Below are 20,290 nucleotides of genomic sequence, written 5' to 3'. Positions count from 1 at the left end.
CCGTGGATACTCCCTTGAAGCCCGTCGGTCGCCACCCGGTTGAAGGATGTCACTTGCAGTCCTTCCGAAATCCCACACCGTAGCATTTCCGCCTTGTAATCTCGCAAATATCGCGACACGTCTTTCCCGTTGAATTGCCCGTTCCGTTGCACGAGCCGCTCTACAGCCGCCGCAATCTCCGACATCGCACGTTGTTCTCGTAGCATCCGCTCAAACATCGCCATCATGTTGTTAGCCCCCGGTTGATTTTCCATCTCCTTGCCACCTGGTTTCACGTCAGGCTCACCACTTGTGTCGTGCCTTTCGGCTCCAGATCGTTGCATGAGTCGGGTGGGAACCATTGAGGTTTTGGACTAGGAGAAAGAAGAATACAATATAAGGCTAGTTATGAATAGGTAGAAAGAGAAGTAAGAAATAAAACTTGTGAATCCCACGTGTTTAGTGTATTTAATCAATATTTAGATTGTAAGAAAGAGAATTTTGATGATAAACTCGTGAATCCCACGAATATATTAGATTGATCAATCCTTGTAAAATAATCAACAACCCCATACATCTCTCTCTCCTCCTTATATAAAGATGGCAGAGGCTAAGCATAGCTTCATGCTTTTTCTAAATATAGTGTGTATGAGTTGCCTTTTACACTAAGCTTTTATTTCCTAAATATAGTGCTCATGCTCGCTAGATGTGCATGAGTAATTTTTTATTAGTGTACATTTTTCTTATAAATAAAGTATTCACGCATTCTAAAAATGCATGACTTACCTTTTAATAAAGGTAGGCGTAAATAAAGGTCTTATATATATTAAATCTATATTTAGAACACTTAGGATAAGTTAGTGCAATGGTAAGGTTGGGGTTTGTCTACGTGGAGGTATAGGGTTTGAATCCTTCCCTATGCATGTAACAATCTTTTTTTTTTTTACAAATTTGTCTCTTAATCCGGTGAGAGACTCTCACCGGCCTTCTTTATCCGGCTCTTGTCGGTTCTAATTGATCCGGTTCTTACCGGTTCTCCTTATCGGGTCCTCCTTCATCAGGTTTTCCTTACCGGGTCCTCCTTCATCAGGTTCTCACTGGTTCTCCTTACCAGTTCCTCCTTATCTAATCCGTAGGAACAAAAATGCAATTTTCACATAGTGTGTGAATTACACTACGACAGCGCTGATGCCGTTCTAGGCAAACCAATTTGCCGACGGACCATCCAAGGACAAAACAAACTCAGCAATTTTAGACTTATCTTCAACTTCCGCCAACAGTCACTGAGCTCCATGGTTTATTTCTCATGTTGTCAAGAGTTTCCTAATGTGTGCTTCTGCATCCGTGCCATCTCGATACTTCGAGTAAGGCTAAGGCATATTGTCGTCACCCCAGATGTCGTAGAAAGAAACTTGTCCGAACTGACCATCGTCCGAATAATTTTCAGTTAAATCAGGAATCGAAGACCACTCCCGATCAGCGCGTTTCTGCTACGTAGATTGAAAATTGTCGACAAGATCCTCCCCTACACGTTGAGTTGTTGAGTGTGTGTGAGGACATTTGCGATCAACCGGTGCTTCCGGGCTAGACGACATCCATTCTAACTTGTTCTCTGTTGAATACAAATGTAACCGGGTGTGCCAAAATTATTGTGTTGTTCGGTTCGACAGTCGACCACTGAGACCGACAGCACAACAGGACCAAAGGTTCTATCAAAAAACTGTGGAATTACAAATGGAATACGGACTACCTTCCTGTGCAGTTTTACGATACCATATAAATATATCGTGATCGACTAATTGGCATAATATAATTACGAGCAGAATATAACTGAGTCGAATAGAACAATATATTACTTAGAGAATACGCAACACAAATTTCTACTAACTAATAACTGTATTAAACTCATACTAGAACGATAGTGTTACAATGTTCTCGATCCCTTTTTATAGGTGACCCGAAAGACAGACTCATCAAGAATCACACTTTGCCTTGTCGGCAAGAACTAACCAAAACTTCTAACTAACTCTAATATATGTAAAATGTTGACTCATTGATCCACCTCATCGATCCGACTCCAACTCTGTGTTTCTCCGAACATTGTCGACTCCGACACTTCCACACTTGTCCGACTCTTACCTGGCCTACTAACATACGCGCATTGTAGTTATGGGGCTCCTCCCTTGACAAGTGACAACTTTTAGTGGTCTCAATTTGCAACAAGTTAACCACTTCGCCATTTTTTTCCACAATAGAGTCTTCCTGAATTACCGTGAGAACTTTCTTTTCCTCGTATACAACTAATGGAAAGGTTTCATCTCCCTTCTTCCCTAAACCCTTGTCATAGTGCACCAAGGTATGGTTACCCTTAGGTGGAGCCCCAACCACCAAAGAGTCTAGTAAATTATTAACTCTTATGTCCATTGACGAAGTAGAAAGATCGCTATCTATAATATAATTCGTATTAGATTTGTGTTTAGTAATAGAGCCTCCATCTACCCCCTCAACCAAAACATCATCCATTGGTAATGTTTGTGTGAGAGCATCAATGGGTCCACCTATTTCCTGTTGGAACCCTTTTATTGGAAAGCGCCACATTCTTCGCAAGAAGACCAAGTTTTCCTTTTCTCACCATAGTCCAATCATCCACCACATATGTAGCCACCTTATCTTTAAATTTCTCCATACTATCCCCATTATGTGAATTCTACTGAAATATAATCTTTTGCCATATGACCAATTTTCCTACATTTGAAGCATTGATTTTGCAATCCAGCACTCGCACTTTGCCCCCAACTAATGTTGGCGATGTAATTGAAGAAGGAAGAACCATATTGGTCTACCCTAACAACCTCATTATTGGCAAATTCTGATTTTTTGCATTAAATCTATCAATTTCTACATAGTCATCTACCAATTGCCCAATGATAGCAGCAAGATCCTTTATTACTCTTATGTCATTAGCTCTTTGGATAATATGGAAAGCGAGATGTAATGTCGTTTCTAATCATGTTTACATACATCTCCACAGCATGCTTATTGAATTATGGTTGTTATTTCTCCATACACTACGTGGTCAATATGATGATCTGTAGGGTTCACCTGATGTTCTATGGCAACGTCAAGTGGGTTTTAAGAAGCGATGGCAAGGACTTCACTTATTTTCAGATACAACTTCTAGTCTGAGATGGAATTATGCAATACCTTCTTTTTTGTTGCAGAGCTTGTAGTTTTTGCTCCAGTTGTTTCTTATGTGATATCATTTGTTTGATCAGATGTTCAGGTATTAGCCTTTGTATCACAATAGAGGTGAGATGAAATGTCTCCTTCTGTTTTCTCTATGTACATTTCTCAAGTCATATACTAAGGTGTATCTTTCATCTCACCTCTATTGGTCACCACTCTTTGGGTAAGGCCGGAAACATTACAAAGAAAACAAATCGCCTAGAAATTGTATTGCTCATGTCATCCAAATCGAATCCAACATATCATTTTAAAAATTGCATCGATATTCCCTTTATCTTAACACTACCCAACAAAAGCAGTTTATCTACCATATCACGACTAATAAATTCAACATGGTAGCAGCCCTTACGGAGAAATTGGATGTCGAGAATTTATGCCAACTCACCTTGCAAACGAGCTTGCAACAAGTGCCACTAAAAAAAAGAAAGATCCTTTATTATTGGTCGCCACTCTTTGGGTAAGGCCGGAAACATTGCAAAGAAAACATATTTCCTAGAAATTGTATCACTCATGTCATCCTAATCGAATCTAGCATATCATTTTAAAAATTGCATCCATTTTCCCCTTAGCTTAACACTACCCAATAGAAGCAGTTATCTACCATATCACCACTAATCAATTCAACATGGTAGTAGCCCTTATGGAGAAATTGGATGTCTAGAATTTATGCCAACTCACCTTGCAAACGAGCCTGCAACAAGTGACATAGATTTGCACGATTTGGACGACCTCCCAAAGCATAGATAAAAATTGAATGATGTTGCAGGCGATCCACCTCCAAATGTAACTTCCGTTCTGTATCAGAAGAGAGAAAGAAGTCCACCGTGAGATCTATGACTAGAGAAGTAGGAAAGGGCAATACACAGGAGTCCCTTCTGCGTGTCGTCGCAGTATCGTATGCGCTCCTCATGTAACCTAATTTTTTTCCTTTTCGAAGTGTTTATTTATATTTGAATTTTTACCTATTATATAGTGCACACTCAAACAAATGATTTGTTTGAATGATAAGAATGAAAAACCTAAATTTATAACTCAAGTCTAACCCTAAAAATGTTTTGGATTTTGTGAAAGTTGTTACCAAATTTGTACTTACGCATTTTGTTCTCTAAGCCATAACTCTATTCAAATCATTCAATGTGATGAATCATATTCTTTTGAAATATATAATCTAGAAAAAAATGTATCGTTATGTTCAAGAATATACACATTTATCTCACTCTTATAGACAAGTTGCCAAGAAATTTGTGTCTATGCATCAAAGCCACCATAGCTTAAGCACCAATCAAAGGAACGCGTAATTAGAGAGTACAGACTGTATGAGTAATACATCCATGATTTATTCACTTATGGAAAATTTTGTGGAAATACTAACTGAAGTGAGCTTAAAGAATTCTTTGAGAGCTTGTAGCGCATAATGTATATCATGTATTGTGCACAATAAGAGAGTGTGAAACAATATGTACATGAAAATGTTGTGGGATAGAATGCTTTCTACAAATGTTAAATATTTAACCCTTTACGAAATTATATGAAGTCAAATCAAAATTTCACATCCTTGTTCATGAAAAGTGAGCCTAAATTTATTGTGGGCAAATATGTTTTCTTCTAAATGCTCGTAATATTGTGGCACTTTCCAATTATTTTAAGCATAGGAAGGAAATTCAACATGCATGAACGCAAAACATGAAAATTGAGATTGATGTATCTATAAAACGTTATGACACAATCAATAAGTATATTGTAAAACTAAAGCTCTACACCTAGAAATGTTTCGATATAAAAGCCTTAAATATTCACTTACATACATATGTAGGGTAATGGAAAATAGATGATTGTTTATGAAATACACGTGTTAGTAAAAATTATTTGAAATTGAATATTGCAATTGGTGACCAGTACTAAGGATGTAGTTATAACATCATCATAGTTAGCTTTTTCCTAGAAGTCTACATAGAGAGAACAATGTTCGAGGAAAATGTGAATTTTGCCATGAGTTCTGCGATCGCAACAGTTTGGATTTAAATTTTGAAACCTTGCAAGACACTTGAAAAATTACAACCAAGTTCTTGAGATGGTTATAAGTTTATTGATAGTTTTTGCTTTTGGTATTGGTGGAGTAAATGTGTATAATTTCCTTTCATAAGGTTTCACCTTTTATAGTTCACATGCATTAAATGTTATTTCTAATATACCTGTTTTCGCTACTCAAATGCATTTAATGCAACTTTTGATTTTATGACATACATATAATGTGTCTCCCCCCCTTGCCCACCACCACAACTATAATACGTTTGTTGCATAAATGTGTTCTCCCTCTCTCGAGGAGAGTTCTCTCAATTTGAAACAATCAACCTTATCATGATGAATAGTTGCTTCATCAATGTTTTGGGAATTCAGCAATGTATGAATCGAATGTAAGGGTTTTTTTAATAGAATACTATCTTCTGTTAGAAATTGTATTTTATCTGTGCACTATTTATACAAAACCAATTAGAGGTTAGCTAATTAGTAAGCAAAAGATAAAGGAAAGAAAAACTAAAAAAAGGAAGCCAAGGTCCCAAACCACCCCCTGGTGATAGCATGAGACCGATTTGAATCTCCTCGATGCCCCATACCATTGGTGTTGATATAGGTCGTACCTTAGATTCTGTAAGGATCGCACGTGCATACCGAACAAGAGCTATAGCCACAGTGGCATAGTCTCGACATTAGATAAGAAGTAAGGTTGACCTTCTAATATAGGCAAAACCCCAAGTTCCTGAGGTATTCACACACTTAACTACTCCACATGAAGTGGTCAAGTAATGAGACACTTAATCATTTATCTCACACCATAGAATTATAATTCAATTCATACCCTTATTCATTTTATAATTAAACCACACGTACTCATCATAAATTGAGGGACGTATACTAGAAACTTATCTTATGATCAATTATGGTTGTGCATGTAACATAATTTATTGTGAGATTTGCGCCTAATAATATCTTTGTTAGACCTTCATCTAGCATTACTAAGTTACATTTAATTTGGTAATAAATTACCATATTAAGCTCTTCCTACAATCTAGTACTTGTTCAAATCCAACCCTTACTCAAACTCCTTTGGATCTGTATCCGAGATAGATAAGCCCATTCATTATGTTGTCACGTCGTCCCTCCTTACTCTATCATAATCTCTTTTTTCTTGTCGAACATACTTAGGACATTTGCGGTAGTGGCAACTCAAAGCACTCTTTTAAACATTTAATACATACACACTTCAGACTAATCGAAAGGGGGAAGTACCTCCTCGCCTATTCTATTATCTATATGTATCACACGTGTGCATTCTACCCTAGTCACACACGAGAATACCACTCTAGCTTGTAGCATTTACTCCATCAACCATTATAGTTAGAGACAATATGAGCATGACCTCTATTCCATCTGTTTGCCTACTCCTAGGGTAGACAAACCTATGACTCATGAGACACATCTAGAACAATATCTGAGTACACAAATAAGTGGCCACAATGGTAGGAACACCCGACAGAAACCCTCTTATTTTTACCACATGCCACAATGTCAAGACAACCAACATGGTATTTGTATAACTTGTCACAATGCCATCGACATCTCATGAAAGTCTCCATCTAGAGTACAATATAATTAACACGCACGTGAATATACCAATCACCCTGATCATCGACATGACCCTCATCATTTCCATGCTGATTACCGATGTAGTGTAATATTGTTGATAAGTTCTCGGACCTCATTGAAATTACCGTCTAGTAAGTGTGTTGGATAATTGGCGTCAAAGACGAGAAATGTAGCTATCAATGATAGAGCATTGTGCACATTGTCAGGAATATTCTAGTACATATGTCCACACGCATGCAAACATGTTAGGATCAATTGTGCCAATTACTTTTCAGGATGTCATGGGAACCAACTTATAATAATACAATATCATAATTTTAATTCATTAAGAGCAACTAATTGGACATCACTTGAATTGGTTATTTGTTAATTACATTATTCTAAGGTACCCTAAAAGTACAACATTCATGAATCCATGTACAGTACACATCATATAAATTTTCCATCGTATCATGATTTTTTTTTGGGGGGGGTGTATATAATAGACTTGTGTGCAATGATGGATTTTGATCTTTAACACAAGTTGAGATCCATTAGCAAATTGCTGAATTGGGTGTCATGATTCGGTTGATCCGCGCCGCCGAGCATTAGCGTCTCGATCTGTTGGAAGTTTAGACCCTGTAGCATCATGCTCGTGGCGGCATTGATGTTATCCAAACCCGACGAAGATGTGCTTATGCCCGGCATCATGTTCTTCGGAGATGGCAATGTCAACAAATTGCAGATATCATCTAGCTGATCATTACTGCCAGTAGTATCATTGGTGGTGTTAATCGCATTCGAAGATACTATTGGATCATCGCAACTAGCGGGGCTCATCATCATGAGGATAGAGTTGTAATGATTCACGGATGTGCCATTAATGCTAGCATTCATATGGTTGGAGGAGTCTGCGGATCGAATGATGTTGTCGAGCTTAAGTCGGGCGCGGCCACTAGACCTAGGTGTCGAAACAATGTCAAAATCATTATTATATGTGTCTGAGGTATTGTTGTTGGTACAGCTAGAAGATCGATGGAGACATGGGGATGAGCCGGTGGGTCGAATCGGCTGCGAAGCTTCACAGGAGGTGGGGCTTGTGAGGACAAGGTTAGGGAGGGACAATTCATGCTTGCTCCAAGAGAGTCTACCACTAGGGTTTATGAGCTTAACAGCAGCTGAATGAGTAGGCTTGTTAGGGTTCTGTTGATCATCATGAGCAGTTAATGATATGGTACTAGTAGTAGTACAAGTTGGCCTAGTAGAAGTAGTAGAAGTAGTAGTAGTAGTATTCAATTTAGCACTAGCTAGCTGTGTACTGGATGGATGGAAGAATTCAATGCATTCATCATGATGGCTGCTAGAGTAGCTAGTAGTAGCTGTGGTATCAGTATAACTAACAGGTGAAATAATAGTGTTGATCTGCATGGCATTAGTGTTATATATGTTGTTGTTGTTGGTGGTGTTGATACAATTGGGGCTAGTAGACAAGATTGTATCACCAGAGAGATTGTTGCTTGTCAAAATGTTGGCAGTGCTATGTTGAATGTTACTACTACCTGTACTGCTCATTATATTAGGGTTTAGTTTCCTTGCCATGTTTATATTCATATACTTAGGGCTTGTGAGCTGATCAATTATATTGCATGTGTCCAGGTAACTAGGAAGTGTTGGTGGTGGTGCAGACACTCCTGGACTAGTAGTGGTATTTATCATGTTCAAACTGCTGAAAGCGCGAAACTTGGAATTGAATGGCATGCTGCTGCCCGCGGCCCCACATGCCGAAAGTGCCGAATTGATGTTAATATAGTTAGGGTTAGATGGTTTAGGTTTAGCTATGCTATTGGATTGTTGGGCAAGCCTTGTCTCTGCCTCAAGCCTTGCAGTCTCCCATTGAGCAAGGTGACTTGTGCTACTATTACTACTACTACTACTACTATTACTTAAAGTAGTAGTGGTAGTAGTAGTAGTATTAGTAGTACTGCTATTCTTCTTATTATGTTCTATATTGCTAGTGCTATAGCTAGCCTTAACCTTATCAATAGAGTTAGTGCTACTGGTTAATGTACTATCTTGCATGTTATTCATCCACATGTTGAGGGTCTCCAAGGAGCTTTGATCATTCACCATGACTGTATTGCTAGCTTGTGAATTGTAGGGCTTTATCCCATTGTTCCCACCTATGAGCTGGTTCAGCATGGACACGCTCTCGGGTATCACGGCACATGTCGCTGTCGGGGATGACGCCGAGCCCGAGCCCGAGGCCGACGGAGACCACCACATCTTTTGCGAGAATCTCTTCTTTAGAACCGTGTTCCAATAGTTCTTGATCTCATTATCCGTCCGCTTCGGCAATTGGGAGGCTATGAATGCCCACCTGGAATGAGATATATATATAAAAAGGAACCCTAATCATACTAGGTTATAAGAGATCATAAAATGACTAACATCTAGCTTGTTCCCATACTAGGTTCTAAGATATCTCCAAAATGACTAGGTTTAATGATTCAATCAATTGTGGGAATATTATCCCCATTACACTGCATTCAAGAAACCCCTAATCATACTAGTAGGTTATCATAATATGGCTATATCTGTTCAATATGAGAGAATCAACACATACTTGTTCCCAACAAGAGCATGCAATTGGATGATCTTCTGCTCCTCGATCTCAGTGAAAGCTCCTCTCTTGATGTCGGGACGTAGGTAGTTCGTCCAGCGCAGCCGGCAACTCTTGCCACACCTCTGAAGACCTGATTTTGAATATATTTCCCACATTAACAAAACTGTTTATTGATGTAACCATGTTCCAGTAGTAAGTACAGGATCAAGCAAATTAAAAACCAAGACTGAAAGATGATGATGAGCCTATGTACATATAATATGATCAAAATACACTATATCCAAGCTATTGCAAACATATTCTGTATTATTATGTATGTATCTGTAACCGCACGGGTCCTCGGAAATTAGCAACTGCATGTAGTATTGTATCTAGATAATTATGAAAGGATCATGATCAACATAATAATCTGTACTTCATAGTAAATTCGATTAGATCGATAAATACATGATACAAAATTTATCGATACAATTTGATTAGATCATCGATAAATACATGATGCAAAAGTTATCATCGATATAGTGGATATAAATTGTTAGGGGGAGTGGTATGCACATATACATAATATATAATATGATGAATTACCGCATTTCTTCGGTAAAGCTCGCCAGTTTCCATAGCCATGCTGATTGATGTGGTTTATGAGCTTTTCATCCTCTTCAGGAGTCCATGCACCTTTCTTCAACATGGACATGGCACCCTCTTTTGAACCATTTGGTGAGCGACCCATATGAGTGGTGAAGGAAGAAGAAGGATTCGATGGAATAATTCTTCTGATATGTGTCAGAGCTAGACCAAATGTCCCCTAACCCTTAAGTGTCTCTTTTTTAATGAGTTTTGGATCGACTTACAGGATGCTCTGTTTTTCTGTCCCCTGTATTTGCTCTGTTTCTGCACTGCACACACACGTTCATGAGGAGTTTTAGTGAAGAATGTTTTCTCTCCTTTCCTCCACTTTCTCTCTCTCTCTCTCTCTCTTTCTTTTCTCTCTTTTTATTTTGTGTTGTGTTTGTGTTGTGTTGGGGGGGGGGGTTGGAGAGGATCATCAAATTTCTTCCATCATCAATCAATCAATCAATAGAAACAGAAGAACAGAGAGAGAGACAGAAAGAGAAGGTCTAGTTAAATAGCTCCATAACCATAAATACATAACCAGAGAGAGAGAGAGAGAGAGAGAGAGAGAGTGTGTGTGTGTGTGTGTGTGTGTGTGTGTGTGTGTGTGTGTGTGTGTGTGTGTGTGTTAAAAACTTAATAGTAATTTGGGGGCTCCTCCCAAGCAACTTCTAGTGGGTATTGAATGAATGCCTAGCTATGTATCTACATATATGTAGTGTGTATATGTGTATAATGTGTTTTATGTGGGGTTTGTGTAGCTTGTTCTCTCTCCCCATAAATCATTTAAAATCACTAAATATTTCCTCTACTAATAGTTGTGATTGTGTATATGTATGTATGTACATATACATATGGTATGGTTGGGGTTGTGTGTAATACATATATGAATACATTAGAATTTAGTAGTAGCAGTGTGTGGTCTTTTTGGATACCTTTTCTTTCATGGTTTTTAAAGCATAATGCCTGCCTTGATCCACCACCCAATCTATTGAAACATCCATAACTATAACAACAACCATATGTTAGATATACTCCATTGATTACTCTCTCTCTCTCTCTCTCTCTCTCTCTCTCTCTCTCTCTCTCTCTCTCTCTCTCTCTCTTAAAAAGTGCCTTGATCCAACACACACACTCATGCTATATACTCATTTGTGAGTTGTCACACAAAAAAACAACAAATAAAGGAATAAAGGAAACTCGCCCTCCCTTTCTTTTTCGCTCATGTGCCGTTTTCACCACTTCTCTCTCGCCTATGTCCGACCATATGTGTTCACACTCATTCCGGTCTAGACAATAGTTCGTGTTCCCCCACCTTTCTCTCTCTCTCTCAATCACTCGTCACTTTGTCACTCTTGCTTATTTAGTATGCGTTGCGACTATGTGGCAGATGTGAATCGAATATGGTTGGTAGATGGATATGTCGTTTGCGGCCACTTGTTTCAATCCGCCTTTTTCGCAATGTAACGACATGGCCTCCAGCATTACAGTGTGTGACTTGACCTTGAATCCAGTTGTCACATGTACTCAAATGTATCATTATGGCTTTCGATGCCTCGTTTTTCCATCACTCTTCGTATGAGCCCTAGTCAAGCTTTAATACACTCTTGTCAAGACGGTTTGGAATTTGACCTTTTCAAATTTCGTATGCCCTTAAAGTTTGCACTTGAAACTTTAATGGGCTAATCACATACACTTGACTTGATAGTCCCCCTACTACGATTATAACAAGTGATTTAATTTTCTTATTCTGTAAGATTGCTCCATGTTGTAATTCATAGATCTTGCAATCATTGATAAGGGATAAACCATTAGATGGTTTATGATTTCACACCGTGTAGACATTTTTTAACAATTTCTCATATTATTCACGAGTGAGAACGTTTATGTAATAGCTCTTCCAAGACCTAACACCAGAACAATTGGCTATCACATACGGATATGGCATGTGATATGAGTTCTATTATATCCACAATGTTACATATTTTAAAGGTTTCATATACACTCACAATATGTTATCATGCATGAACCATCCCATCTTTGCGGCAAACCAACAACCATACCTTCATCTAGTACAAAGTAATTCATTTACTCACTCTGTGTATAACAAATGGTTATGATTCTTCGTGAAGTTAAACATCAAGCACTCTAAATATTCCAAAATGAATAGTTCTCGAAATTGCTCAATCTTTTCATTCCACATAGATCAATGAAGATGGAAAAAATCTTTAGATGACATACACTTGTCATTTTGAATACCCTTACAACTTTAAACCTAATATAAATTATCTATAAATTTGTACCAAGGGCCACCAAGACTTTGAGTAGTCGGATAACAACCTTTGTAATAAGAGAGTAATATTTAAATGTACTTGCATGTGTGTGTGAGGATTTCCAACTATGTAAATATGTGCTTGTGATTTCTAGGGCTAATACTAGAGAAACAAAACTTTGTGGATCAAGCATTCAAAAATAAACTAGGAGATCAATCATGACTATATTTGAATGGAGTTTAATGTATGTATTCTTAAGGCTATAGAATTGTTTCTGTTTCTCCATTAATATGTGGGCCCTAGTTTCCCCATACACATCCTTTTTCCATCACACTACGTTATGGCATTAATAACATCCACTTGCAAGTGCCCAAAGTAATCATAGACCCCATTGTTTGGTTTATTGGTAGTTTGTTTTGCTCATCATGTGACATGAATGATCATATTACTAGCAATATCTGCACGATCTACTCTTAAAAGTTTAATATGAAGTTCACTTTACTAGTATCCATGTCTAGCTAGTCTTATGAGTATCCATGTAATTCATACCATTATTCTCTACATGTGCCAAAGTATGCAATTATCCAAGCACATGTGCCAACTTGTACAATTATCCAAGCATACCTCAATATCTAGGAGTCTCATTTTGTCACTTGTGAATAGTAATTGTCCTAATCTTCACCAAAAATAGAATTGCATGTAACCAATGGACAAGTTGGTTTTATGGAGGAACATTTCAAATGCTATCTTTATATGTAAAGAAATCAGGTAATTCTCAAATAATTACTAGTATAGAAGTTTTACCTAGCTAAATCCTTGCTCTAAATTGAATGCGATAATTAGGTTTTTATGAGTAATGTTATCTTATTAAGATGTTATATCATTTCTTTAAGTGTGTGTTTAAAGACAATAATTTATGGAATTTAGTGAGGTGAAATATAACCATTAGCCATGAGACTTATCCGAAATTGAGAAAGGTTAAGAAATAATAAATTAGATATACAAAAAACTATTGATATTAATTGCTAGAGTCTAGAAATTTTGGTATACCTAGACCATTGTTCTTGTTTCACAAGATACGCAAAGATTGATTGCTAATAACCAATCATTTTCCAAGAAAAATATAGGTTGCTTCTGTATGAGCATGTCTCTAATGTAGAGCAATACAATGAAGACTAAGATAATTTGCAAATGTCCACATTATAGTTGACATTAGTCTATAGCTCATATTATCACAACCTTAAAACATTTTGGAAACTATGGCGAATCTTGAATCATGTGTTATATATCCTCAAAATGAGGAAATTCCTCCAATAACTTGTTTTATCATAAGGAATAATTTATTACTAAGCAATGGTAAATTGGATATTGAAATTTACAAACTACTAATGGAAAGCCCATCTATAGCACAACAATATAAAAAATTACTAGTAATAGGTACATAGTATAAATGTTCATTAGGGACAAGATCTTAGTACCATCAAACCTAGTATCTCATAGTCCCCAATCATCATCTCATCCATGAACTTACCTTATCTTAGTGTCATGATCATTTGTCATATGATGGTTAAGAGCCTACCATGATCGTTAGAATATCTTGGTACTACAAAACCTAGCATCTCTTAACCCCCAATCATCATCTCATCCATGAAGTTAACTTCCGTCTTAGTTCATCATCATCATCATGTGGTGGTTAAGACACTATCATGATCATTAGAACCTTGTTACATGACCGTTGGTAAAGTTATAATTCAGAATCTTTTGTCAAAATGGCTACCTTATACAAATCTATTTTTGCATATTGTATCACATCCTAGCACATTTGCTTCAAGGAATGCTGAATCTAGGACCTAATCATTTGTAAACTCATAACCTACCAACAATGCAATGCATAGACTCCAAAGCTGATCCCTTCCTCTTTTGGAATTTTGCACTTACAAGTTGCCACGAGTAGAAAGGTAGTTTCTTCCTCTTTCAAATGTTAAGTCACCAACTCATAACCTTCAATTTATGAGTTCATGTACACATTGAGAGGAGTAGCTATTTATTTAGAAACAACAATTTCATGGCATCACATTGAAATATGCAAAGGAGACACTGTAGTTTATATAAAATGCACATGGAGATATTTATTTGATGAAAGCAACAAGAGAATTGCAATGGTTGCAATCTCCCTCTAAAACAAACTTTGACTTATTAGGGAAAATTCTGAGGGAAATGTAATCACCCAAAAAGCCAAATTTATGGTAAACAACCAAGCTGAAATCTAAGTTCAGTACCAGAGCTGCGAACCCAAGAAGTCATGTTGATCTTGCATAAAATCGAATTGGTCCCTAAGATATGATGCTTGATGAATTTGTACTGTCAACTTTTGCATCATCCAACATGGATGAAAATGGTCTCAAGGAAAATTCAGTTTTCCAAATTGTTCAAATACATCAACAATGTTTCACAGCTATGAAACCAAACAGAGCATAAAATCCACCATAAAGAATGCAGAAGCAGCTAATCCAAGGCTCGTAAAAAATGTGTTATGACTAGCTAAGAAAAAATAAATTATGATTTAAATGTACACATGTTACACAACCTTGTTGAAATTATCTTATAGACATGTTGATTTATCTCTTATAGTAAGGAATACTAAAATACATGGAAGGATCTTCTACCATCAATGGATGAATTTTGGTGCCAGTTTTGTGCACAAGAGCTCTTGGTTAAGCTTCTATTCTCTATATTCATAGCCACTCTTTTTAATAACTAGAAACCCACTCTTTGACACACCCACGAAAAACATGGAGGTGTTGTGTTGTCATGTCATGGACAAATAGACTTTACGAGCAAGATCGAGAGATCCCTTGATCTATTTGTGAAGAATAATGCTTTTACATAAGGGAAACTTAGTAATCTTTGCTAGGCCCAGTTGATGCAGCAGCTACTTTCCTCCCAACACCAATGCTTGCAAATTGAGGCTTTGATTGCATTACCCCGTCTACTAATATATGCTCTATTTTATCATCCTTTTCAGGTATTGTTGATGTCGTGTTTCTTCTATTTGGATAGGAATAGGTCGGAAACCCATTCTGAGACATGTTTGGAACAATATTTTGCGTGATTCCATTTTGGGAGATATTTGGAATAGTAGTTTGCATGCTTCCATTTTGGGACAAATTTGTGATAGAATTTTGCATTAACCTCCGTGAATCGTAACTGTCCTTTGATGAGGTGATGTCTGATGGCATTCCAAAACCCACTACTTTTCCAGGCTTTGCCGGAATTCCTGTATAAAACAAAAGAGAGAATGGTATAGCTTATCAAGTATAAACACTAAAGACAACGTCATATTTAATGTCACAAACCTGTATGGTTCCTTTGAGTCATTTGCGATGTGGGCCTACAGCAACCATTGGGTATAACCCTGCAATCACTCTGCACCCTCTCCACATCTTTGGTTCGTTTCACACTTTCTTCCTGAATCTCAACAATATGATCTTTCGTGGAAGATGACGCTCGTTGCTCTCTTGGTTGCTCGCTTCCTTTTGAGTAGTTCAAACAAGGCCTGAGGAAACGCAAAAGTTACATTTTTATCAAAACCAGTAACTCATAAACAGAAACACCACAGAAAATACCAGAATGGTGGTTATTAAGTATCACTGACAGAGGACTTCTGTATGATTGGGTCCAAATAAAGCTCTTATACTTTTTCTATGACAAAACAGTCCAATCTTTCAAATTTCCAATTTCAAATATCAATATGTCTTACGTTCAAATTCCCTCATTTCTATCCCAAAATATACTCTTTCCCAGATTTTTGGGCGTTTCAAATTTCCTACTGTAAAATTCAGAAACCTATTTGGGAATAGGCCAAGTTATTAATGTTTTTTGACATGAGACACAAATACGTACCTACACCAATGGGCCTCATATAACTCTTACATGGTTTCTAGAGATGATATATCATATCTAAACCATCCTTGGAAAAATAATGCTTCAATTTTTCAGCTTTAGTGCTACCACAAGACCATATGAGAACCATCATTTGCTACTAATACATCAGCCATATGTGTGCATATCCAAAACTAGTAACATTTATGATAAATAATCACGAATAAATAAATTCACAACTATAAGCATTCATGATCAGTAATAAAAAACAAATACATAGTTTTGAACCACCTAGGCAAAGATGTATGTTGTCTCTCTGGTGGCACTGTTCCACCACCCTCTAAATGAGAAAACTGTTTTTTGAATTGATCCACAGCACTGCCATCAGACAAGCAAGCATATAAACATGGTTGGCCACCAGTAACAAGTAACCATTTCAAATAATTAAACAGAAACCTGGGATACAAAAAGTTGGGCCTATCCCCTCCACTCAAATAATCCTTCAGCATATGCGGATGATACTCGAGGATCTGTTAATGGCAATAAAAACGGATCTTCATAAAAATTAGAGAAGGTTCAATACCATTATAATTATGAAATTGTATAGTAAACCAAAGTTTATATTACCTCTCGATAGATGAGTTCCCTTACATCCTCTTTCGAAACTCTTCTTCTCTCGAATTCGAACTCCAACTTACTGATGGGCTGTGCAGCCGGTTCACGCTCCACTTTAGCTAAGCCCTTGAAGTAAGGATCTGCTAAGGCCTTCACAAAAACTAGTAAAATTGTTAGCAATCACTTCCTAGACTCAAACTAGAGTAAATACAAGCACAATCTCTACTTTCATATTCATCAAAGATGAAACAAGTTCAATGAGAGTGTACCTCCTCTGCAGAGGGGCGATCTTTGGGATCAAAAGCAAGAAGCTTTTCAAGAAGACGAAGAGCCATTGGATCTCTATTTGGAAATTTCTTAAAAAGCTGCATGGATGGCTTCTTCACCATAGTCATAAGATACTTCCTTGCTTTCTCATTTCTCACCTGTATGAATTTCATAATCACAATAGTATGAATAATACAGTATACCTAGAAGATTCACAAAGCCCTAGTGAAAACAGCAGGGGTAACCAACCCGTGAAATAACATCTGCTGGTGGAGTACCAAGTAGGTCTGTGATTAGATCCAACTGGTGAACCACATTTTTTCCAGGGAAAAGAGGTTTTCCTAATAGAATCTCTGCAAAGATGCATCCGATGCTCCAGATATCAATGGCTGGAGTGTACTGCAGTAAGAAATATAGAGAAGGGTCAGGTTGAAGGAGAAAAGGATTGAGATGAAAAGCAATAACCATTAACCATTATTTAGATGCTATTTAATCAAGAACCAGATATATGCTTTGACCATATCTCAAATGGTTACACAGCGCAATTATGCTTCCTTTCCCTAGGGAATGAGTAAAACATACAGCATCATTTACTATATCAAAGAAGCCAAACTGACACATACATGAAGATAGGATCCAAAGAGAGAACTCCAATTCATGAAATATTATGACAGGTTATGCTGAGGAGCAATCTTTAGAATTCACAAGAACCAGATCAGCAATAACTGCAACCACAATATGTAGTACCTCTAGCAAACGGCAATATGGTAAAGGAATCAGGCATAGACGCAATAAACAGATAGAAATACAAACATTTATGTATCCATAGTATGAAACAGAACAACGCTATATAAGTAAATATGCCTCTATAAGGCCTGCAAGCTGCTACAAGCAAGTGAGAAAATGAGAGAATGAGAACAAAAGAGATGATAATAACAAAGAGAATAACCGAAGTTTTACAGGTAAGAGTGTATCTGCACTAAACAGAATGTCTATCTCAAGAGCATCGATTTGTCTTCCACTTCATATATTTCATTGATTTGATGCTGTGGGATAATGCACCCCTATGCATACCATTACGGATTAAAGAGAGTACGCAATGATTCATATATCATGTATACAAACTTCAAATCCATGCAAAATGCATGAAAAAATGCACAGAAGTTCTATCGCTTTAAAGGAGGACTCACACATGGAAGCAGTAACTTTCTTGTTGCCTATTCTTTTAACAGAATTTAAAGGCATAACCTGGTGCTCTTGGCAGTTCAAGTAGGACCCTGGAATATAATGGAGATACTAGTTAGGGTGCTGGTGCATGGATAGATATGTTTTTGTCTACTGCATCCATTACAATATCTAATCTCCCCAGATTACCCCAAGAGACAAATGAGTACAGTATATACATTGTTGAAAGCGATCAAAATAATGTGAAATTTCTAGCAATCAATCATGCACATAAATGTCAATAGTCCTAAAAAGGAGGTAATAAATTAAACAAATAAAACTCACTTTGGAAAAGAAGGATCCACATAATTCTGGAGCACGATACCATCTTGTGGCAACATAATCCTGTACAAACATACAAAATAATAACTTAATTATTTCTGGGCACCTAAAGATTGCAAACTGCATGTTAAGAACATGAATTGTGTATATTTAAACAGATTGCTATACCGTCCAGAATATAGCTGTTGGGCTGTCATGAAATGCAACTCTTGCCAATCCAAAATCACATATTTTAAGCTTGCAATCAGCATTTGCAAGCACATTTTTTGGTTTCAAATCACGGTGGAAGACATTGGCTGTCCAGATCCAAAGATAAATATTAGTCAATGCTCCATCGTGAAGCATGAGCAAAAGAAGGAAGTTCTCAATAGTGTTCGACATTATTAGCTTCTGTAGGTGATGCAGAGCAATATGCCTAGCAACATACACTCGCTCTGCACAGCTTACATTCAAATGACAATGTGACCAAAATCACAGTGTAGCCATACATGCACATACAGGAAATTAAACAGAATTCATATTTCCACATCATGGAATAGCATAGCAACCCATATAGGAATCATGTATGCACATCATGAGAAACTACAAAACATATCAAATTACCACCTGTATGAATATATTTCAATGCCCGGAGAAGCTGATAAAGGAAGAATTGATAGTGCTCAGGGGTTAAATCATCGTTAGCCTTAATGACTTGATGGAGATCCGATTCCATCAATTCAAAAACCACGTAGATATCTTTGAAATCTCTTCCAGAAGGAGGAAGCATGATGTGCTTGATTTCGACAATGTCGGGATGGCGAAGGATTCGAAGCAATTTGATCTCTCGGAGGATCCGAGTCGCATCAGAAACATGCTCAAAAATGTCATTGATCTTCTTGATAGCAACTTTCTCACCAGTGTGAGAATCAACAGCTGAACACACCACTCCATAGCTTCCTTTTCCTATTATCTCGAGGATCTTATATCGGCTCGCTTCTCCATATTCAGTGAAAAACTCAGCCTCTGCATTGGTCTGCAGACAGATAGAGATTACGGTTTCTCTCAAGATTCTTGCAACATTAATTTAGGCCTTCTTAGGGTTTCTCTTGAGATTCTTGCGCATGAAGGATATAGAATCTTCCTGAAAAAAATCAAGTTCCAAAATCCAAACAACACTCCAATTGCATGAAAGATATGGAACTTAGGGCTTCTCTTGAGATTCTTGCATGGAGGATCTAGAATGTTAGTGCCAAAAAGAATCAAGTTCCAACATTCAAACACCACTCCTAATTGCATGAAGGATATGGAACGGTTGATACATTCATGACCCAGACCCAATAATCCAATTAATGTTTCTAGTTATAAGGATGATGTAGAATCTTCCTTACAGAGATGATCCCAAAATCCAAACAAAGTTTCTACCTGCAGGGAAGAATCTTGATTGTTCTCTACAAAGATGACATAGACCCATAATCCAAACAAGGATTCCAGATGCAGAAAAAATACGCAGTATTCCATTAGGCCCAGATTCTTAAGGCACGAAGCATCTCGATGACTTAGGAGACAAAAATCTAAAAAGAAAAGGGAGAGGAGACAAATTAGGGAATGTGAATGTGAACAAGATCTTACCTTGGGACGAGAGTCAGCCAGTTGCATTGCTCTGTTTCAAATGAACAGCCGT

General features: G+C 37.3%; 2 protein-coding genes across 2 annotated transcripts; both read right to left on the bottom strand.

Annotated features, from left to right (window-relative positions):
- Positions 1-7,206: 7,206 nt before the first annotated feature.
- LOC147864856 (uncharacterized) lies at positions 7,207-10,504 on the bottom strand. The gene is made up of 3 exons (XM_087319030.1): positions 10,058-10,504; positions 9,473-9,602; positions 7,207-9,226 (listed from the first exon to the last, which is right to left on the bottom strand). The coding sequence occupies exons 1-3, from the start codon at positions 10,200-10,202 to the stop codon at positions 7,384-7,386; spliced, it is 2,118 nt and encodes a 705-aa protein (XP_087175156.1). The 5' UTR covers positions 10,203-10,504; the 3' UTR covers positions 7,207-7,383.
- A 4,245-nt stretch (positions 10,505-14,749) lies between these two features.
- Positions 14,750-20,290, bottom strand: LOC147864855 (mitogen-activated protein kinase 15-like). Its single transcript, XM_087319031.1, has 11 exons — positions 20,239-20,290; positions 19,234-19,642; positions 18,796-18,923; positions 18,631-18,690; positions 17,371-17,520; positions 17,124-17,279; positions 16,867-17,004; positions 16,696-16,769; positions 16,531-16,617; positions 15,714-15,913; positions 14,750-15,634 (listed from the first exon to the last, which is right to left on the bottom strand). The coding sequence occupies exons 1-11, from the start codon at positions 20,263-20,265 to the stop codon at positions 15,255-15,257; spliced, it is 1,809 nt and encodes a 602-aa protein (XP_087175157.1). The 5' UTR covers positions 20,266-20,290; the 3' UTR covers positions 14,750-15,254.

Source organism: Azolla caroliniana, unplaced genomic scaffold (assembly GCF_043228905.1).
Source record: "Azolla caroliniana isolate FFs.n. ecotype wild unplaced genomic scaffold, voAzoCaro1.0.p SCAF_4, whole genome shotgun sequence".
Classification (NCBI taxonomy): domain Eukaryota; kingdom Viridiplantae; phylum Streptophyta; class Polypodiopsida; order Salviniales; family Salviniaceae; genus Azolla; species Azolla caroliniana.
This window is presented reverse-complemented; position numbering and strand designations above follow the sequence as displayed.